Below are 23,604 nucleotides of genomic sequence, written 5' to 3' on the forward strand. Positions count from 1 at the left end.
CATAGAGGTGCCTAGAAAAGAGTGCTTCTCTTTATAAGAGCCATATTTTATTTATTAGTTCATGATTTAGGACACGCTTAACTGACTTTGTGTTCTCAGGCTTGTACGAATTTCAATGACAGCGGTGCGTGTGTGACACAGTGTCCTCAACCATTTGTCTACAATCCAACAACCTTCCAGCTCGACCACAATCCTAAAGCCAAATACACCTATGGAGCATTCTGTGTCAAGAAATGCCCACGTGAGTCAGGTTGCCATAAAGATTGCATCATCTGGTATTTATTTATTTTTTATATTTAATAATTACTGTGATTATTTAGTTGTCTCATTAAAACTCTAATATTCTCTGCTGTCTGGCACAACAGATAACTTTGTGGTGGATCACAGCTCTTGTGTCAGAGCCTGTCCGAGCAACAAGATGGAGGTTGAGGAAAATCACATTAAGATGTGCATCCCATGCACTGACATCTGTCCGAAAAGTAAAGAACTGATTTACCATACTTCACATGTCTTTACCAAAGAGCAAACAACCTTTAACATTTTTCTAAAATATGTCAGAAATGTTTGTGTATTTTGTTGTATGTGGTGTTCAGTGTGTGATGGAATAGGTACCGGCAGTCTTCAGACAGCTCAAACTGTAGATTCCAGCAACATTGAGAAGTTTGTCAATTGCACCAAGATCAACGGCAACCTCATCTTCCTCATCACTGGCATCAAAGGGTGAGTCTGAACACTTTCATGCTGACAGAATCAGGTTGTCCCAGAAGACATTTGGGTTTCTCTTTGAACAGTTGTGAACCATAAATGCTGCTATTAGTCAGCTCCTTTTGGTGTGCAAACATTTCAGTCAAGTTCTGAGATATATAAAGCTGATGTTGTTGTTAGTTGTAAATTAGTTTCACCCCGTTTCACTCCGTGATTTCATTGATAAACACTAATTTGGAGAATTGTGAATTTTCGTTGGGTTTAGTGTCACGGGGGAATGAAGGACCCACAAGCAGAGACAGAGTGAGAGAGAGTTCAACTTTGATAATTATAATTCAAGCAGTCAATTCTAGACGCGCCAGCTTGAGCTGGCAGGGAAGCAAAGCCACTCCGGGCTAGAGGAGAGTGTGTTCGTGAGGGGAGTGTGTGAGTGTGGAAGTCAGGAGCCCTCGAATGAGAGTCTGTTGAAGCTAATGAGGTGCAAACGAAACCCAGACGAATCTTCCCGAGACACTGGCAGAAATTGAGGAATCCTCCTCCACAGTCTTGCCCAAGGGAAACGCGGGTCCACCGACAGGGGGACCGTACCGTGGAAAAATACATCACAGGGAGTTTGCCTGAGAAGGGAACTAAGCCTGTGGAGCCCGACTCCAGTACAGAGCCCTGTGACTCATAGTGGGTCTGGACGGGAATTGCTCTGCTGAATTTGCAGGCAAGAAGGCTAGGGAGGAGAACATCCAGGGAGTGACGTGTAGTGGTTGACCTGGGATAGAAGGCGCACTGGATCAACTTGAAGTTGTGCTGTGTGCAAGTGGAACACCCGGTCAGTTGTGCCGTGTTACCGAGTTCTACCAGCTCGGACCTTACAAAACACAAGATTGTAAAATCTGGCAAAGGTATTGGGTGTTGCCCAACCCGCTACTCTGCAGATGTCTGCTAAAGAGGTGCCATGGGCCAGTGCCCACGAGGATGCCACACTTCTCGTAGAGTGTGCTTGAACCCGCAAGGGGGTGGGCACAGCCTGGGTGTGATAGGCTAGTGAAATAGCATCAATGACCCAGTGAGCTAGCCTCTGTTTGGCCTTTCTTTCCGTCATCTGCCAAAGCAGACAAAGAGCTGCTCAGAACATCTAAAGCCCTGCGTGCGGTCCAAATAGATATGCAAAGCACGTACCGGACACAGCAACGAAAGGGCTGGGTCTGCCTCCTCCCGGGGCAGCGCTTGCAGGTTCACAACACCATCCCTGAAGGGGGCCGTAGGAACATTGGGCATGTAGCCTGGTCGCGGCCTCAGGAAAACTTGAGAATGTGCCGGACCGAACACCAGGTAGGTGTCGCTGACAAAGTATGCTTGCAGGTCTTCAACCCTCTTGATGGAGGCTGATCAGGAGGGCCGTCTTCAAGGAGATGGCCTTAAGCTCAACTGAATCAAGCGGCTCTAAGGGGGGTCTCTGAAGGCACGAGAGGACCACAGAGAGATCCCAGGAGGGGAATAGGCTAGGCCGGGGAGGATTCAGTCTCCAGGCGCCTTTCAAGAACCTGATAAAGCTAGTCCCTTACCTAGGGACTTGCCATCTACTATGTTGTGGTGGGCTACGATAGCAGCTACATACACCTTCAAGGTGGAGGGGGACAGCCTCCCCTCCAGCCTCTCCTGCAGGAATGAAAGCACTGACCGAACCGCGCCCCTCTGCGGGTCTTCGGCTCGGGAAGAACCCCAATTCATGAACAAGTGCCACTTTAGGGCATAAATTTGCCTGGTGGAGGGACCTCTGGCTTGGTTGATCGTGTCTATGACTGCAGGTAGTAGATCCACTAGAACTTCCGCATCCCGTCCAGGGGCCAGACATGGAGGTTCCAGAGGTCTGGGCGCGGGTGCCAGAGGGTGCCCCATCCCTGAGAAAGAAGGCCCTTCCTCAGGGGAATTTTCCAGGGAGGTGCTGTTGCGAGGAGCGTAAGATCTGAGAACCAGGTCCGGGTGGGCCAGTAAGGGGCCACCAGGGTAACCTGTTCCTTGTCCTCCCTGATCTTGCACAGCACCAATGCAAGGAGGCTTACTGGGGGAAATGCGTACTTGCGGAGCCCCCGGGGCCAGCTGTGTGCCAGCGCATCTGTCCTGAGAGGAGCTTCTGACAGGGAGTACCAGAGTGGGTAGTGGGAGTTGTCCTTGGAGGCAAAGAGATCTATCTGTGACATGCCGAATCTGTCTGAGATCAGCTGGACCATTTGGGGGTGGAGCCTCCACTCTCAGCTGGGCGAAACCTGCTGTGACAGCGTGTCCTCCAGACATAGACATAGATAAAATGTAAAATAATAAATACAAAAATACAAAATACAAAATTGAATAAGAAAAAAAGAAAAGAAATTGAATAGAAAATAAAGTATATATAGAATACAGAATATGACTATATTATATATATATATATATATATATATATATATATATATATATATATATATATATATATATATATATATATATCTATACATACATACATACATACATACATACATACATAATCTACATACATATATACATACACACATAGACACACACATACACATACGTAGTACAAATCTAAATACATATCTGTTATATACAGTGCAAGGGAATGTAATGGCAGAAGAGGTTGGATGTGTTGGATAAATATAAAAAGACTAGACTGTAAATTGCACATAATTATTGCTCAATGCGGCAGTCTCTATGTGTTGTAGTTTATTTGACCTGTGGGACGTCTCAAGGCAGCTAGCAGATATTCAGATTAACCAGTTTGTCTGCTTCCTGACCTAGGCTATCATTATTAAGACTATGAGCCAAATTACTAGAGATTAGAGTGGCACTTTCCATGGAGTCCATCTCTCTTTAGCAGGTCAGGTCTACCCCAAAATATCTTCCAATTGTCTATGAATCCTATGCTATTCTTCGGACACCACTCAGGCAATGCATGAACAAATAACATGAGCCGATGCCATGACTTACCGCAAATTGTTCGTTATTCCTGAGCGGTGAGGGTTTTGAGATTGATTTGAATCCCTCACAAAATTGTTTGTTGTTGGTGGTGGTTGTTCTTGATAAGCGGTGCTTTGAGATCGATGCAGTAATCTGTGTACCGCAGAGGAGAAAAAATGGGTGCGCGCTGAAAAAATGCACGCAGTTTAACCGCGATAAAAATAGAACGCGGATGCAGGTGGAATATGCGCGCAGTTGAATCCCGATAAGAGAATAATACGGGAAGACCCGATGCGTGCTTAAAAATGGCAGATGTTTAAGGATTAAAGGCTACAAACACAGACTCTAGCTAGGTGTCAGCAGCAACCGGTAAAATACACGCAGATGAAACGGGAGAAAAAGCGGAAGAATCTGAAACGCGGTAAAATGACAAAGGATATAACTATGAACGACGCGGTAAAATGACAAAGGATATAACTATGAACGATGACTATAACGTTGAACGTATGTGAATAAGCAGTGCTAAGCAGGCCACAAACAAACTCTCGTGCAGCGTGCGTGCGTGCGTGCTGTGCCGTCAGAAACAGGAAGTCCAAGGAAGGCCAGAGCATATTACAGTGTCTGACATCATTTTTGCAAGTTCACACCTCCTTAACATTATCTTTAGTGATCTCCGACTGGCAAAGCCTGACATTTAAGGCTATATTTAGCCTTAGCAGCACTTGTAAATTTTATCTGATGTCAGACACTGGAGCCCTGTAAATGCATTTAACAATGGTGGCTGGAGTCCCTATTTACATGTTCCTTACAATAGAACCACCAATTAAAAAAAGCAAAAGTGTGTGTGTTGCTCGCTGTACTACCCGCATCTGAAACAGTCTACCTGGGCCTTGCCGAATCATTCCCAAATCAGCTGAACCGACTGGGGGTGAAGCCTCCAATGAAGGAGACGACGGGCGAGTCGCGACATGCGGCGGGGGCATACGCCGCCTTCGCGATTTATGTACACTACCACGGTGGTGCTGTCTGACCTGACTAGGACATGTTTGTCTCGAACTAACAGGAGAAACTTCCGCAGGGCAAAGAAAACAGTCAGCAACTCTAGGCAGTTGATGTGCCAGCGCAGCGGGGCCCCTTTCCAATTGCCAATGACACTCCTGCCTGTAAAAAGCAGAGGTCTGTGGAACATAAACCATTGGAGAGAAATCACTCATCCCGAGCTCGAACGGAAGCAAGCAAGCATGCCGGGGAGGCGGGTGGTTCAAGGGGATTTATCCGGCAAACAGAGCCCATCATTGTCTCTAAATCATCTTCATCGCCCATCGCACCTGCCCCAATTCCGTAGGAAGGAGGCGAGGCGCTGGGGGTGGCTGAATTGGCTTTCTCTCAAGACAAAAAGACGTATCCTGAAAAGGACGTTCAACGCCAGCTGTGTATTTGCTCTTTTAGAGAAAATAACTCTTTTAACTGCGCTGTCAAAGCACCCAGGGGCAAAAGCCACTGAAGTGCGCCGTAGATCCAACAGCAGGCAGCGTCAGAGGAACAGGAACAGGTGTGTAACTCGCAGCTGACTGTATACACGACCATCAGCTCCAAAGAAAATTTCTGAAAGAACTTGACGTATTTGGCCACTTTTATGCCCGTATGTCCAGGGGCGGGGTATGCAAATACTGTCTGCCAAATTCCCATTGGCCTTTTTTCATAGATCAGAGGCATATTCGGCGCTCAAGAGAGACCCCTAGTGTCGCTTCTTCGACACAACGTCGAAGTGAGCGACAGACGGGGAACTACATTTTGCCAAGAAGGGCAAGATTGTCTACAAATGCAATTTGTCACTCTATTCATTTACATTATTTTTTTACTCTTGGCAGATGCTTTTTTCCAAAGTATCTTACAGTGTGTTCAAGGAGTACATTTTATCACTATTTGCATTTCCTGGGAATTGAACCCATGACCTTGGACTTTTCATGCTGTATCAGCTGAACTACAGGAGCTTTCACACTATAACTCTTGTTGTCTTCGTACTCTTTTGTATAACAGAGATATGTATCATGGCATCGGAGCTCTGGATCCTGAGCGACTACATGTATTCCGCACCGTCAGAGAGATCACAGGTGAGATGATAATTTAGTAAAAAAAAAAATATCTGTTTGAATAACTTGTCAACCATACTGTTGACAATCAAATTAACAGTTTTCAATCCAATACATTTCTCAAAACATTGTTATATTCAGAGTTCGCACAAGGTGCTTGAAATAGGCTTTTTCAAATGAAAGTCGTGGAAAACCCTTGAAAATAGCTATTTTTACAAAGAAGTGCTTAAAAAGTGCTTGATATATAGAAAATCTTAAAATACTTTGCATAAATCATTTAACAAATTAAACGTATTTATCTATTTTCTGAAAAAACACGATGACAGACCACTAGACCACTGCTGAAGCAGGCAGCGCATAGACAGCGCTGTCATGTGGTATCTGTTACTTTTGGCAGTGCTGTTCAGAATGGGCCAATCACAATAAATTTAATGGAGGATTTTAAAAATATATATTTTATAGATACTGCTGTGGCGGATATAACAAGTATGAACCCTTGCAACTATCAGTTTCAAGCACAAATTACTCTCCAGAGTGAAAAAATGATATGAGATGTAAAACGTTCTGAGAATCATCAATGGATGATTCTGTTTTTGTGAGCCGTCTAGCACCACCTTGTGTGTAGAAAATGTTGTCTTACAAAATAGGTTATGTCTGGAAACATTTGGGTCAATATTAAAATATGTTGACAAACATGTCCTTTGACTTTTTTAGCCATGAAAAGCTTTCAAATAGCAATAAATAAATAAATAATAATAATTATTAAAATCATTCTATAACCTAACCTTTATATATGTTAAATGGCTTGATTCTGTTTAGCATTTTATTTAGAAAATACATTTGAAATCAATTGCCTGAAAAAAAATAAATCATTCTTTCTTCTTCTGCTACACCACTTCTATGACATTTAAAGTTATGTATTTAATTTGTACTTATTTGTTTATATAAGCATTAGTGTAAGGCCGAACAAGTGCACGAAAAAGCAAAACAAATGTATTTTTGATAATTTAAATAAATTTAAAAGAATGTTTGTCCCTTAATTTCATGGCATTGGTGTTATAAATGTTAAAATATGTTAATGTTTTAAAACAAATTGAAATACAAAAAGTTAAGGAAAATAATATTTAAGGTCAAAGTTCAAAGGCTTCTTAAATATGCATATAGTGATTTTTCCCAGTGCAGGGCTGGCACCAGGATGTCTACACCCAAAAGGCACCATTTCCGGTAAAAGTCAAAGAACTCTGTGAGAACCAACGTCATAAAAAGTACACAGATGAGCATCTCCACCTAAGACAACACTCCCTACTTTTTAAGGACCATAAAACGCAAATCTTACATCTGCCCTCACCTCAGGTCACTTTAGGATAACTTATCCTGTTCTCGCAAACCTCACTCACATCTGCTCTCTCTCTCTCTCTCTTACCTCACTTCAAATGTAACTTTAAGGACACCAACATCTAAGTTATGACTTATCCTGTTCTTTAATTTGAAAGGTTTTCTGATCATACATGTTTGGTATCATTCAAGTTGTCTCAGTGCAACTGGTAAAATGGTCTCATTCCCTTTCAGCGAAGTCAAATCACAAGTACGATTTAAGAACTTAGTAAAATATTGTATTCTTTCAGGGGCATGACCCCTCCCAGATCTCTCACAGAGACCAGATGCTGTATTCAGATAAGGTGCATTCTTTGTAAACATCAAATGACCTACTCAATCACAAGTTTCAAAGGTCTACTCACAACTAACTAAATTTTAAACCAAATCCTAAATAACATTAAACATACACATCTTAAATAACAATACAATCGTTTGGTACTTAAGGAAGGATGGCAGAGGAGCTTGGGGTCTCTGTAGTCAGAAGACCCACAATGAAAACATTGTATGTCATTTTTCTACTCTACCAGGTATATATTGGATCTCTTATGTTTGGTAAATGTTTGAATGGATTGCAACTTTAATGATATTATTATGCTTGATTCACTGATACCTTTGAGTTTGATTTATTATTTTAATTGTATTATTTGAATGTATTACTATTACCTGGTAAAATAAATTGTTATTATGATTCATTCTCAAGGACTGTTTTCTAGTATATTTCTTATTAACTACAAATCTTTGGTCAGATTTGGCTTAACTAAGCTACTTCAGATGTAACCCATTAGTTAAATATGTACTTAAATGCTAAACGGGATCCGAGAATCTATAATAGAACTTAGCCAAGTAGAATAAAACTGGAATACTAAGAGTAGGACCGAGAATCTGTAAAACAGAACTTAATTGACTAGGGCTTAACTGTGAGTCGAGAATCTATACTAAAGTTCGTCTAAAACTTACTAATAGTTAAAGGACCTGTGTCCAGCCAGCACAGGACCCAAACAACATTGAAATTACAAATGCAGTCTAGAAGAGAGAATTACTAATAATAATAACATACAAAATTGATATTCAGAGCATAGATACATCAACAAGGTTTTTCATAATTGGAGTCATGAAATAAAGAAAAGAATAAATGATAAGATTAATAAAACAAGGAACTCAAATCAAATAATCAAAATATTATTTAATGCACACGATAAGACAGAACACCCAGGAGATCTTCAGCCACGCTATTGGATGCTACTATTGGACCAATAGGTGGACCTTACACCAGCATGTTAAAAAGTTATTTTCATTCACATTTTAACTGTAATATTTTCAAACACAAACACACCCAAAAATAAAAATTATGTTGTACCCCATTGAACCCTCAAAATTTGGTGTTGGAACCCATTTAACCCTCATTAGTGTTAACTTGTTTTGTTCTTGAAACAAAATAAAATAATAAAATAAAGAACAGCAGCCAAGTTGTCCTTTTATGAGTAAAAATTATTTTAACATGTTATGAAATGTTTACCCTCAGCATTTATGGGTAAAAACAATATTTTCAATATTTTGTAAGTTGGAAAGTCAAAATTTTTTGAGAATGACCCATTTGCAATTTGGTTCAGTTCCTCACATAAATATATTGTGTGACTTTAGAAAACATGGATCACAGCACATAAGTCATAAAGACTAATGTTTACGGACCCAGTTATTCACTTTTGTTGGAAAGTGCATTTTAAGGGAGCACACTACAATTTCACATCAATTTCGTCATAAATGAACCAATAATTGTTACTGAGAATATATGTTAAAGATGTACATTGAGATATGCTGTACTTGTAAAAAATGGTGTTTTATAAAAATGAACTGAATGAATACAATATTTTTATTTAATATTAACAAATAAAGAATTAGTTTTGAATGACTTCTGTTACGCTTGAGTAACGAGGCAGACGAGGAGATGCGGATCCAAACGCAGTTGAACTTTATTCAATGAACCAAACCGGAAAACACAAAGGAACAACCCACGATGGGGAAATGAAACATAAACTGAATAAGCTGACCAAGGTAGACACGAACAGGGAACTTGGGAAGGAAAGATACACCAGGTTAACATCAAACAACGATCGACGAAGACTGAACAAAGACACAGGGTATAAATACATGAACAAGGGGAAAAGGGGCCAATGAACGAACAGAACTCAAACAAGATAATAAGGTGATTAACAGAAGCAAACGGCAAACTAATGAGGGCAGGTGAAAACAATGACAGGGAACACGAACGCTAACAGAGGACTATGGAGTTACATAAGGGACTAAAGTGAAAACTAAGAAGTGCAAAAGTGACAAGATGGAAAACAAGAGGGCAACAGTGAAACAAGACAGGGTAACCGTTACATAGCCCCCCCCCCTCAAGGATCGGATACCAGACGATCCTTGACAACAAACAACAAAAGACAAAAATCCACAAGGACAACATGAGGGCACCAGAGGCAAACAGACAGTACAAGTGGGCACATGGGCAGACAGGCAGACCAGGGGGGCACACTGGGCAGGCAGGAAGTCCGGGGGGCACAGAGGGCAAGACAGGCAGGTCCGGGAGGTGCCAGGGGCAGACAGGAAGTCCGGGGGGGAAATGAGTCAGTCCACGGGGGCACAAGTGGAGATGAGGGTTAGGGGCCCAGGGAGGTATCGACCGGGCAGGGACAGGTTTTGATGGTCTGGGAGTGTGCCACCGGGCTAGGACAGGTTTGGGGAACCTGGGAGGAGGCCACTGGACGGGGACTGGGTCAGGAGGCCAGGAGGGAGGACTCAGGACGGGAACAGGGTCAGGAGGCCTGGGAGGAGGCCACAGGACAGGGACTGGATCAGGGGGCCTGGGAAGAGGCCACGGGACTGTGGCTGGGTCAGGAGGTCTGGGGAGAAGCCACAGGACAGGGACTGGGTCAGGGGGCCTGGGAAGAGGCCACAGGACGGGAACAGGGTCAGAAGCCCTGGGAGGAGGCCACAAGACAGGGGCCGGGTCAGGAGGCCTGGGAGGAGGCCACAGGATAGAGGCCGGCTTTGGTGGCCTGGGAGGTGGAGTGGCCACAGGGGAGGCCGGCAGAGCCGCGTGAGGCGGAGCCAAGGAGGACCTCTGAGGCGGAGCCGAGGGAGGTGATGGCTCGGAAGGCCCAGAAGGCGGAGCTGAGGGAGGCTCAGGAGGTGGAACCGAAGGAGGCTCAGGAGGCGGAGCCGGGGTAGGCGGCGCCGTGGGAGGCTCTAGGAGCGGAGACCAAGAAGACTCTGGAGTCTCTGGGGGCAGAGACGTAGGAGGCTCTGAGGGTGGAGCCGTCGAAGGCTTGAGTGGCTTGAGAGGCGGTGCCGGAGGAGGCTCGGGAGGTGGAGCCATAGGAGGCTCGGGAGGCTCTGAGGGCGGAGCCGTCGAAGGCTTGAGTGGCTCGAGCGGCGGAGCCGTAGGAGGCTCGGGAGGCTCGGAGGGCGGTGCCGTCGAAGGCTTGAGTGGCGGAGCCGTGGGAGGCTCTGGAGGCGGAGCCGTAGGAGGCTCTGGGGGCGGAGCCGCAGGAGGCCCCGTAGGCAGAGCTGCAGGAGGCTTGAGAGGCTCTGGGGGCGGAGCCGTAGGAGGCTCAAGAGGCTCTGGGGCGGAGCCGTAGGAGACTCGGGGGGCGGAGCCCTGGAAGGCTCGAGAGGTTCAGGAGGCAGAGCCCTGAAAGGCTCGAGAGGTTCGAGAGGCGGAGCCCTGGAAGGCTCGAGAGGCTTGAGGGGCGGAGCCCTGGCAGGATCGAGAGGCTTGAGGGGCGGAGCCCTGGCAGGCTCGAGAGGCTTGAGGGGCGGAGCCCTGGCAGGCTCGAGAGGCTTGAGGGGCGGAGCCCTGGAAGGCTTGAAAGGCGGAGCTCTGGGAAGCTCAGGGGGCGGAGCTCTGGAAAGCTTGAGGGGCTTGAGAGGCGGAGCCCTGGAAGGCTCGAGGGGCTTGAGGGGCGGAGCCCTGGTAGGCTCAAGAGGCTTGAGAGGCGGAGCCCTAGAAGGCCCGAGAGGCGGAGCTCTGGGAAGCTCGGAGGGCGGAGCTCTGGAAAGCTCGGGAAACTCGGACGGCGGAGCTCTGGAAAGCTCGGGAAACTCGGACGGCGGAGCTCTGGAAAGCTCGGGAAACTCGGAAGGCGGAGCTCTGGAAAGCTCGGGAGACTCGGATGGCAGAGCTCTGGAAAGCTCGGGAAACTCGGATGGCGGAGCTCTGGAAAGCTCGGGAAACTCGGATGGCGGAGCTCTGGAAAGCTCGGGAAACTCGGATGGCGGAGCTCTGGAAAGCTCGGGAAACTCGGAAGGCGGAGCTCTGGAAAGCTCGGGAGGAGGAGCCCTGGGAGACTCGAGAGGTGCTGGCTCTTGGACGATCGAGGCTTCTGGTGCTGGCTCTTGGACGGTCATGGCTACTGGCACTGGCTCTTGGACGGTCTTGGCTACTGGCACTGGCTCTTGGATGGTCATGGCTACTGGCACTGGCTCGTGCATGGTCATGGCTACCGGCACTGGCTCTTGGACGGTCATGGCTTTAGGCACTGGCTCTTGGACGGTCACGGCTACTGGCTCTGGCTCTGGGACGGTCGAGGCTACAGGCGCTGGCTCTGGGACGGTCGAGGCTACAGGTGCTGGCTCTGGGACGGTCGAGGCTACAGGCGCTGTCTCTGGGACGGTCAAGGCTACAGGCGCTGGCTCAGGGACGGTCGAGGCTAGCGGCACTGGCTCACTGACGTCTGAGGCTAACGGCACTGGCTCACTGACGTCTGAGGCTAACGGCACTGGCTCACTGACGTCTGAGGCTACTGGCTCTGGCTGGGTTACCGTGGTATGTGCCGGCTTAGGTTCGCCGGGCGCTGAGGGCAGAGTCAAGGGGGGTTTCGGGCATGGGGCTGCGGCAGGCGGAGGCTGGAGCGCAGAGACCACTCCCTTTCTCCTCTTCCTCCGGGCTGATGCGACTGGGGAGGCTGGGATGCGGTTCCTGGTCAGCGTGGGTTCAGGCTCGCTGGCCGTGGTTGACGAGGGCTCAGGCTTGCTGATGGTAGAGGCCGTAGGCGCTGGTTCGCTCACTGTGACATACGTGGCCGCTGGCTCGCTCACTGTGACATGCGTGGCCGCTGGCTCGCTCACTGTGACATGCGTGGCTGCTGGCTCGCTCACTGTGACATGCGTGGCTGCTGGCTCGCTCACTGTGACATGCGTGGCCGCTGGCTTGCTCACTGTGACATGCGTGGCTGCTGGCTCGACTCACTGTGACATGCGTGGGCCCTGGCTTGCAGACCGGGGCAGGCGTGGGTTCTGGTTTGCAGACCGGGGCAGGCGTGGGTTCTGGCTCGCAGACCGGGGCAGGCGTGGGCTCTGGCTTGCAGACCGGGGCAGGCGTGACAGGAAGAGCCCCGGACAGCTGAAGGGTCTCCACAGTGGGTGGAGGGGTAGGGTCCTCCTCCTCTACGACGCCCACGGTGAGCTGTGAGCCGCAAACTAGTAGGGTCGCCTCCAGGAAGTCGCAGAGCGTCCAGCCGTGCGTTGCCTGTGGCAACCGCTCCCTCAGCGCCGCGTTCAGATTGCCCCTAAAGAAGGCCACCAAGGCTGAGTCCGGGAAGTCTGAGACACTCGCCAGGTTCAGGAAGTCGTGGATGTGGTCTTCAATAGGGCGGTCCTCTTGCTTTAAGCAGAGCAGATGGTAGTTCGCACGTTGAACTGCTGGATCCATGGGAGGTCGATCGTTCTGTTACGCTTGAGTAACGAGGCAGACGAGGAGATGCGGATCCAAACGCAGTTGAACTTTATTCAATGAACCAAACCGGAAAACACAAAGGAACAACCCACGATGGGGAAATGAAACATAAACTGAATAAGCTGACCAAGGTAGACACGAACAGGGAACTCGGGAAGGAAAGATACACCAGGTTAACATCAAACAACGATCAACGAAGACTGAACAAAGACACAGGGTATAAATACATGAACAAGGGGAAAAGGGGCCAATGAACGAACAGAACTCAAACAAGATAATAAGGTGATTAACAGAAGCAAACGGTAAACTAATGAGGGCAGGTGAAAACAATGACAGGGAACACGAACGCTAACAGAGGACTATGGAGTTACATAAGGGACTAAAGTGAAAACTAAGAAGTGCAAAAGTGACAAGATGGAAAACAAGAGGGCAACAGTGAAACAAGACAGGGTAACCGTTACAACTTCTCAAGCATAGTTCTTGAAAACAAATAAAAATTTACTTGAAAGCCCTTAAATTTAACTTTGAAGCATCCGTATAAACCCTGTATATTATTCTTGGGTCCTGATTTTTTTTTTTATATCTGATGAGTTTTGTACTTTTGTTTAACAGTAGTTATAGTGTAATAAAGTCTAATGGGTTTGAAAAAAACGCTAGTAATGTTAGAAGTTTTATTACATTCAGATCGGGTGTGTTCTTACATCAGATATTGCATTTAATGGGGTGAAACATATTGAAAATCTGCAATAAGAAAGAATTATGACTATTGTCCACCATCCAGCTTCAATTCACACTTTTGCTTTGTGAAAAAGCAAATACAAAAAAAGCATAAACACCAAAAGCATCCATTTTCTGATACAGACATTCTCTCAGTTTGTAAATGGATCTACAATACAATGCATTGTGTGCAAAGTATCACTATTAGCCTACTATTACTTATTCTTACGGTTAGGAGTTAGAACAAATCATGCAACTTGTTCCGAATTGCTATGCTTTTTATACTTTTCTAATAATGTGCTTTTAATTTTCGAATCTAGTTAGTGAAAAATAGATCATTACATAAATCATATGTGATAATTCCTTCCAAAGGTTATGTGAACATCCAGTCCTGGCCAGAGAACATGACTGATCTTGGTGTCTTTTCCAACCTTGTTACCATAGGAGGAAGAACGCTGTATAGGTAAAATAAAAATAAAAATAATCATTTGCATGCAAATTTTTTTGTGGTATAGATTATTATTCATTATTATTCCATTATTCATTTTAGTTCATTTTTTTAATGCGGTTCAGTTCTTAAAGTTTGTTTGTTTGTGCAAAATCACACCAAAAACTACACTTTCCTCTCTGATGTTGATTATTGTAATAAACCATAATCATGATGTCCCTTTCAGTTTGCTCCTTACATATAATGAAAGTCCTTTTTGTTGTGTTTAATCTCGCCAGATTTAAAAAGTACATGGTATAAACTAGGTATAAATTTAATATTTTCCTGAAGAACAATTAAAAAAATACAACTAAACAACTTATAAATTTGCTACCTATACAAAATAATTACAGCAGCAGTTAAAGACCATGAAATTGTATATAAGGAATATCAGATATACAGTATATCATGGTACTAAACAATATTCATATACCATGATGTTTACATGCTGCTCTACAGTATTGCAAAGTGTACTATGGTTTTACTATTATTCATGTCCAATAAACATGGTAATACAATGTTACTTTTAGTTGCTGTATTTCTGTTTCTTAGCTTGAATGGCATTTTCTTTAGGCAGAGGCTATTTGCCCTGAGTGCTAATAGTGATAGAGGCTATTTACACTATAGTGTAAAGAGAAACAAAAAGCATCTTCTTTGCACTACAGTAAGTGAAAATAGTGTTAAAATAAATGTGAACCCTTGTGCAAATAGTGACAGATCCTATTTTAACTTCTAAGTAAATACTAACATACAGCATACTGCAGTGTATTTGTTGTGTCCCACAACCCATGACCTTAAACATAACCTTCGCTTATAAAAAGTTACCATTACAACAGTAACCATAGTATCACCATGGCATGTTGTATTAAAATCATAGTAACCACAACATTAGACATGTTTATATTAACAACATATCGCTGTAGTAACACCATGGTTAATTGCATTTAAACTATGGCCTCTTCCAAAAAAAACATGGTTAATACAATATTACTATAGTAAAACCATGGTTAATTTTCCCTGGATCAAGCCTTTCTCTCAACTCCCCACATTCACTTTGACCAAATCACTGCTAGAAAATCAACTTTTATATAAATTTTTACTTATTATTATAAGTAGTATTAAGTATTCACCATCTTAACACACTACATTGATTCAGATTGTCTTTAATCTCTTTGTTTTAAAGAGACAATTTGTATGCAAATAGATGTGCTGTGTGGTGTTATTTACACTTACACTGTTTTCTTTAATGACAGACTGAAATCAAGATAATTGCTTCCATTTGCTCTATGTTTGCTCTAGATTTGTTCACATTGAATATAGAGCAATTTAGAACTCTTCAATAACTCTTCTTTGCTTTGTCAGTGGTATTTCTCTGCTGATCCTCAAACAGCGCTGGATCTCTTCACTGCAGTTCCAGTCTCTGAGAGAGATCAGTGCTGGTAACGTCTACATAACCAACAACAGTCAGCTCTGCTTTTACAATACGGTGAATTGGACAGGCCTTTTCCGCACCAGCACCCAGAGAGCGCTCATCAAAAACAACAGAGACCCTAGAGTGTGCAGTGAGTGTCTTTGAAACAACAGCATTACTACCAAATAAGTTTGAGAATGAGGTGTACTGGCAAATCTACTTCAATGGAAAAGGATAAGTAATCGTCTTCGGTTTTATCAATTTGTCTTATCCTTTGATAGTTTTGCCTATTGGTGACCATCTTAAATTTTCCACTTTATTACCATGAGTTTTTAAAGCAAACATTTGATTAATGAATAATGGATATTTGAAGAAACATTATCATTACATTTTCTTTTCTAACAGCATTTTGAAGTGTCATGACGGTAAAAAAAATAAGAAAAAAATATATAAAAAAAGCATATTTTTATTACATAAAAACATTGTTGCACATTTCGTGGCAAATAATGATTACGACAATAAATTATATTAATATGTATGTATTGTTATATATGTTGACAATAATGTCTGGTACATTTTTTTTTTAAGTCAGCATAAATTCAATTCTGTTAGTTAAATTATTTCACAATGTAAAATATCTTAATGGTCCTGAAAATAGGCTTCATTTTCTTTGTACAAAATACAAGTTATATGTATATTTATATTTTTGTGGTTAAATATGAATTGGACATGTTCCTGAAAGATTTATAAGATCATGTCTGTAACAACTAAATGAACTGTGAATGTGTGAACTTTGTTGCAGTCGTAGACTATCTGAGTATTCATAATAGACCAGTCAGTTATTTCTACCAGTTCTTGAATTTCCATATACATTACCTTTAGGACAAATTTGGAAAATATAGGTAATTAATTTATATTTTGAACATAAAGGCAAATATGTTACATAAGGTAAGGATTGGACTAATGAAACCCAAGTCATTGTTTTCTATGAGGAGCTGATGGAGATGTTGACAGTCAGCGAACACTTCCCACAGTGCCGCACTACCAAGCAGAGCTTAATGTAATTACTGTGATAATAAGTCTGTGGTGTGCAGGATCAATTGCGCTGTTAGCTGGCTCATTCATTAGCCACTTTTCCACACTGCTGATCACAGTAGACTGCTATCCCTGGATTGAACAACAGTCCAGACAGAGAACTTGTAAATCCACACAAAGAGCATATTTTCATTAATAGTTGATGATCCCAGTTGACTATAAAGGACATCAGTTCATTTAATGCTGGGTTTTTATTTGAATTGTATAGATTCATTGATCATTTTCGTATAGAGATACGGTAAATTGATTTGTCACAAAGAAAATTCTAACCTCTTAACCTCTAACCTCTTTGTTCTTTGTGTGTAACTGCATTTCTTTATATGCATTTCTCAGCCCAGCAAAAGATGATCTGTGATCCACTGTGTTCAGAAGCAGGATGCTGGGGTCCTGATCCAGACCAGTGTCTGTCTTGTAAATTTTTCAGCCGTGAAAGGACCTGTGTCAAGTTCTGTAATCTTTATGATGGGTAAGTGTTAAAAACGCATGGAGAGCAAACTAACCTTAGACTATATGTTCATAATGAAGAAAGGAAAACTGCTGAATGTAGTTTCATGGTGAAATTTTTTAAATCTTGGATCGTTCTCTATTCAAAAAACATCATCACTCTGGAAATCAACATGTAGCTTTCGAAAGTTCATATACCCTGAAGTCAACCACATTCAGCAGAATTTCTCCCAAGGGCCATCCCCATCAGACATTTTTGCATCAATTCAAGTGTGAACACATTTCCCTTTAGTGCTAATGATAGCTTGTTGCTTGAGAAACCTCCGAGACATGGTTTCTGGTCCCATGGATATCAGAAAGTAATCATGTTCCCATAAACAATGGTTAGCAATATTCTGAGATTGCATTTTTGCTCTAAAATAATATTTTCACTTCACTGATGGTTAGGTTTAGGGCTAGGGTTTGGGTTAGGTGTAGAGTTAATAAAATGTGCATTTATGTTGCTTGAAGCAGAATTTTCTGCTGCTGAATTCCCATTTTGATCAGTCTTATTCAAACTTCGTTTTGTAGATGATTTTGCCTTTATGCTTCTTATCTATTGTACTCTTTTACAAATGTAAGGTTTAATTTTAAAAGTTTATTAAAAAATGTCACATCCACTTGTATTGTTAGAATGTATAGTATTATAAAAAATGTAAACGGTAGCAAGAAAGTCATATTATTTGCATACTGAATAGCGTTTGGTCTTCTTTTTATATATATACATACATATCATATGTTTTATATATATATATATCACTATACTGCTAGTACTGATACGCCTGGCCATCGAACGTGAACTGTAAGAAGGGTCGGTGTCGAGGCAGAATAGAGACGTGGAAGTACGCGTTCTTCAGGTCTACCACCGCGAACCAATCTAGCTGTCAAAATTTTTAACAGGAGTCAGTGTAAGGCCCGGTTGAGAACTCGTAGGTCCAAGATTGGTCGCAACCTGCCGCTTTTTTTGGGTACGATGAAGTGAGGGCTGTAGAAACCCTTCTCCATCTCGGCTGGAGGGACGGGCTCTATCGCATGCTTGAGGAGCAGGGTCGTGATCTCTGCTCGGAAGGCCCTGGCCTGATGGAAGTGGAGCAAACACCGCTGAAACGAGGCTGGAGCCGGGCGAACTGAATTGCGTAGCCGAGTCGGATGGTCCTGGCCAGCCAGGGCGACGGATTGGGAAGTGAAAGTCATGCATCCAAACTCCGTGCGAGGGGCACTAACGGGACGATCGCTTTTGATGTACCAGACGGGGCTTTGCGGCGGGGGGGAGCAGGTAATATCGCGTCGGGAGACAGAAGAGCGTCCCGAGGCTTGGGTGCTGAGAAAAGACTCAAAGCACTTACCTTGCTCTGCGCACCCGGCCGGGGGACGGGTTAGAGAATGAGGAAGAGGTCCTAGAGAGGCGTCTTTGGAATTGGCAGCGCTGGCCTGCTGGGGCTGAGCAGTCATTGGGCCGGAGGCGAGGGATCTGCGTCCGGGGAGCCAGGACTGTAGAGTTTTGGGGCCCGGGTGCCGTGAGAACAGCACGTACCGGCTAGATGACCCAGGGAGTGAGTAAATCTCTCTTTTTTGAGAATGTGGGTGCCGCAGCTCGAAGGCGGTGCGGCAAATGAAACAAGGATTCTCCCCCCGGCCGTCCACCAGGGGACAGATTGGTCTTGGTACCAGCTCTGGAGCGAACGACTGACTGCCTGTGTCGCCCGTCTCAGGAGCACATCGGAGCTTTCCTCATCCTGGAAATGGTCCTGGAGACAGGGGGCTTATGCCACCTGCGAGGTGCTCAACGCTATGGCTGAGAGCTGGGCCCAGGTTGAGGCAGAGCTACCTGTTGTTTAGCCGCAGGGGGTTGCCCTCTGCGAGCATGCGGGGCGCGCTGGTTTGGTGGCACCAAGGCAAGATGTGCCATCTGCTTCTTCACCGCCGAAAACTTCTGGGCGAAGTTGTCGACGGTGTCGCCGAAGAGGCTAAGCTGGGAGACGGGGGCATTGAGAAAGCGTGCCTTGTCAGCGTCGCGTATCTCGACCATGTTCAGCCAGAAGTGACGCTCCTTGACCACAAGGGTTGCCATCGCCCGCCGAGTGCCTGCGCTTCGTGGCTCTGAGAGCGAGGTCGGTGGCAGAGCGCAGTTCCTGCAGCACGTCGTGGTCGGAACTACCCAGGTGCAGATCTTTGAGTGCCTTGGCTTGGTGAACTTGCAGGAGAGCCATGGCATGCAGGGCAGAAGCGACCTGTCCGGTGGTGCTGTAGACTTTCGAGGTCAGTGATGACTTCATTCTACGGGCTCTGGAGGGGAGTACTGGGCGGTCCTGCCAGGTGGCGGTGTTCTAGGGACACAAGTGGATCGCAACCGCTCTGTCCACCTGGGGGACCTCCGTGTACCCGTGGGCCGCCCCGCCATCCAGGGTAGTGAGAGCGGACAAGCGGAGGGGTCGGTTCCAGGCAGTAAAAGGTGCCCTCCTCGACCGCGTCAGCTCGTCATACTGCGGACATCTGCGTATCAGCCTGAGACTGGGCGAGCAGACCCGAAGGTGGCAGCCCAGACAAGTCATCAGCATCAGATGTCGTCATCCAATTCCGAGGGCTCAAGGGAGAATGCAGGCTGGCGAGCCGCACTCATCCCGAGCTCGGACGGAAGCAAGCAAGTGTGAGGCGGGTGGTTTGTGGGGATTTACCCGGTGAATCAGAGCCCGTCGCTATCCCCAAATCGCCTTCATCGCCAGCCGTGTTGTCCTCAATCCCGTGGGAAGAAAGAACGACGCGGGGACAGCTGAAGTGGCTTTCTCTCGTGAGAAAAGAAAGCCACGACCGCAATGTTGCCATGGCTATGTTCTCGCACTGAGAACATGAACCATTCATAAAACGCTGCCTTCGTGTGATCGAAGCCCAGGCACGCGAGGCAGCTTTTATGACCGTCAGAATTCGAGAGAAATCAACCGCATCCAGGAACTACACAGAGGCGGAAAGACATCTTTAAAAAGACGTGTCCTGAAAAGGACGTTCAACGCCTGCTTTGTGTTGCTCTTTTATGAGTGGGAAATAAACTCTTTTTAGGAGAAGAAGCACTCTTTCAGGCAATGAAAAGCGCTGTCAAAGCACCCAGGGAGAACGCCAGCTGGAAACGCGCCGTAGATCCAACAGCAGTGCTTATCGCCAGTAGAGGTGAGTGAAACAGTGGTGAACTCAGATTGCTGTTGCACAACCGTTTAGCTCCAAAGAAAAATCTTGACTGGCACTTGCTGCCCCGCTTCCCTTTATACCCGTATGTCTGGGGCGGGATATGCAAATTCTGTCTGCCAACTTAACATTGGCCTTTTTCAGGTTCAAAGGTATGTTTGGCATCCCAGGAAGACCCCTTGTGTCACTTCATTAGACACAACGTCAAGTGAGAGACAGAAGGGAACTGTATTTCACCGATTTGATTTGCATATCTCTACACATCAAATGGTATTGCTATGGTTACTGTAGGATTCTTTTATCAAGACTATCTGTCATTTAGATTGGACCTAGCCCCAAGTCTCTTTCTAAACAGAATCATATATAAACTTATGCCTTGTGGATGTGAAAGAAAATATTTAAATAAAAAAAGTAAGAGGAATGGCTTTCATCTAAATGTTACAAGTCAACAGTGTTTGGCCAGTGGTAAGCTATTGCACAGGCCAAATCCAGCTAATTGTTACTTGGGCTGTCTCAAGTACTCAAAATACACTGCCATCTGTGAATGACAAAAAAGGAAACAGTCATCTGACAACAAATTAACATTTTAGTCTGCTGGGAGTTTCATAGAAGAGCTCTTTCGTTGGCACTGCTTTGCTGCTGTAGTCATTAAACAATGGCAACTCCCAACTCTGACCAATATCAGAATATGATTCCCCATTGTAGAAAAATTTAATTTAGTTCCAAAAAATAATCAGCTGTGGGGGAGTGTCAGGATTTTTAACAATGAGTAAGAGTCTCATTACAATCAATCAACTGTTCTTTAAACCATTTTATATTGTTGTGAATCTATGAATGGGGTTAGAAAAAATTCTCAGTTGCTGTCAACTAAAGGTTCAGAAATGAGACTAGTTAAATATATATTTTACTTAAAATAACTGGGGTAAGAGTTTCTGATTATTTAGAGAACCATTTAATTTATAATTTATTAATTGACATTAATTTAATAATTTACACTCTTAGGGGAAAAAAAGTTATAGTTTAAGGTACAAAGTCATCAATGGGGTGGTAAACTTGTTCCGTGTACATTTCTGCAGTGGTTATTTACAATAATTAATGTCTTTGAAATTTATTTTCAGTCTATTTGTCACATCTCTTTAAAGAAGTAAATGCCCCTATGTCAAAAGAATAAATTCAAGAACTGCATAGCTGTACCCTTAAGGTTCTTAGGGTACAATTATGTACCCACATTTTTTACTAGAGGTACAAAAAAGTTTGCTTTTAAGATACCAATCCAGTGACTGCACATGTACCTTAAACAGTAGCTTTTTTCCCCCTGAATGTTTACTCAGTTTATTTAATGCAACATTTTTATATCATTCACTTTACTTTACATTATTTCTTAAAGGGGTTATATCATGAGAAATCACATTTTTTATACATTGAAACATACTGTAACTTTCAGAACATAAAGCAGGCTTTGCAAAGAGACTGTTTTTGAAGAATGGGACAATTGAGAAGTACACTGACCCAACATCATACCTGTCACACTCTTTTCCATGTGGAGGGGGCTTTTTTAAGGAACAGCAGCAAAAAAAGGCCTTTTTATTATGTGTCAAAAAGAGGATGGAAAATGGTTGTTAAAAAAATTACATTATAAATTGTTTTAATTATACAACTATACATTACAAAAAAAAAAATAAAAAAACATAAATGAACAAATAAAATATATAAATGAATATAGAGCATGATTTAGTCCATGTAGTTGGTTTGGGACATAACATTAACATCAATCAACATTATTACACATTTTCAGATTGGAAAACTTCAAACTATGCTTCTTTTCTAATCTAGCATGAGGGCTTGTTTACTCAATTTCCTATTTTATAAAATCAAAGAGATTGCTTTGAACCTTACTCTCTTATTTACACATTTATTGAGACTCTTCTCTTTTCCTGCTTGGAACCACTTCTTAAAATCTCCCTCCGAACCACAGGCTGATGTAAACGAACAAAGGAAATGGTATTGATTGCTCCGCTAAGCAGCTCTTCTGCCGTATCTACCACAATCTGAGCCGCCATCTGCTTAGATAAAATTTAAAGAGGAATGTTTGTTCTTGCCTCTCAGACCAGTACCGTGAAAGATTTTCCCAATTAAAATGCCATTATTTTTTTATGGACTTTACTTAGCTGACTGGCACATTAGCCAAGTTCTCTGCAATGTATGAATATTGTGTCTTCACTACAGATGGTTGTCATTTAAGACGAAATGGAGGATGAATAAGGAACAAATAATACATCACTGAAATGCTTTTGGTTGACTGGCATGTTTAAATAAGTAATAAAGGAATCTTCACAAGACAATGTATTTTTTTTAATTATTATTATCTACCGGTGTTGATAATTTAACCTTAAACCATGTATGACCTTATGACCTAACTCCGATAAAGGAAGGCCATTTAATGTGTTTACATGACCTTACAAGTTGCCGGCTTATTAAGCAAAATCGGTGTAAGATCATGCATGTAAAGGCACTCATTGGCAGTCATTTGTGCGAATTTGTGCAAATTTACAAATAACAAAAAAATAGATGGCAAACCAAAGGCTGTAATTAGTTTTAAAAGGAGTTTGAAATTTAGCTTGAAGCTCAGACTGAATAAATTGAAAATATTAAATATATGGGGTTAGGGTTTGGAGTAAAACCCTAAACAAGTTTTACTTGTATTATTTACAAGTATATATTATTTTTAATCTTTTTTACTCTGCATGTACTGTATTTCATAGTGATTAAGCTTTTGCTTTGTATGTTTCAGAGATGTTCGAGAGTTTGCCAACGGTACTTTGTGTGGTGAGTGTGACAGCCAGTGTGAAAAGGCAGAAGATAAAACTGTAACCTGTCATGGCCCTGTAAGTAAAGCAAGCAATGCCATTTCAAATACCCTTTGATCTACAATGTGTCTGCCCCTTACCATTTAACCATCAGGGACAACTGTTATATTTTTAGGAACTATGGATGTTTGTGTAAATGACATGAATAGTCTACCTCAGTTTTGCCAGTAAGACTTAAAAATACAAGTTGCCTTGAAAGCAGATGAACAAACCTGTCAGATTCTTATGATAACCTGCCTGTCCATCTCAATTCCTGAGCTGTGTAATTAGCAACATCAGAGCTGTCAGAGAATCTAAGAACTGGCCCAGCCGTGTGACACCCATTTTATAACAGGCGATTACATAGATCAAATATGTATGAATTTGTTTATTTATGTTGTTTACTCTGCCATATGAATTAAATAAAAGTTAAGTGTGAAGTTAACTCAAAAAAGTACCAAAAAGTGTTATAGTATACCATGTTTTATTTTTTGTATAAGTTCCATGGTAATACTATGTGTTTTGTTGAG

General features: G+C 43.5%; 1 protein-coding gene across 1 annotated transcript in view; it reads left to right on the plus strand.

Moving 5' to 3' along the window:
- The window catches only part of LOC127651349 (receptor tyrosine-protein kinase erbB-4-like), a 213,951-nt gene that overhangs the window by 129,540 nt on the left and 60,807 nt on the right, over positions 1-23,604 (plus strand). The window contains exons 7-14 of the mRNA XM_052137124.1: positions 100-241; positions 366-479; positions 594-720; positions 5,695-5,768; positions 13,948-14,038; positions 15,425-15,624; positions 16,902-17,034; positions 23,020-23,113. Of these exons, the coding sequence (XP_051993084.1) occupies positions 100-241; positions 366-479; positions 594-720; positions 5,695-5,768; positions 13,948-14,038; positions 15,425-15,624; positions 16,902-17,034; positions 23,020-23,113 (975 nt within the window). The remainder of the gene's footprint in view (positions 1-99; positions 242-365; positions 480-593; positions 721-5,694; positions 5,769-13,947; positions 14,039-15,424; positions 15,625-16,901; positions 17,035-23,019; positions 23,114-23,604) is intronic.

The sequence above is a fragment of the Xyrauchen texanus genome, chromosome 11, assembly GCF_025860055.1.
Source record: "Xyrauchen texanus isolate HMW12.3.18 chromosome 11, RBS_HiC_50CHRs, whole genome shotgun sequence".
Classification (NCBI taxonomy): domain Eukaryota; kingdom Metazoa; phylum Chordata; class Actinopteri; order Cypriniformes; family Catostomidae; genus Xyrauchen; species Xyrauchen texanus.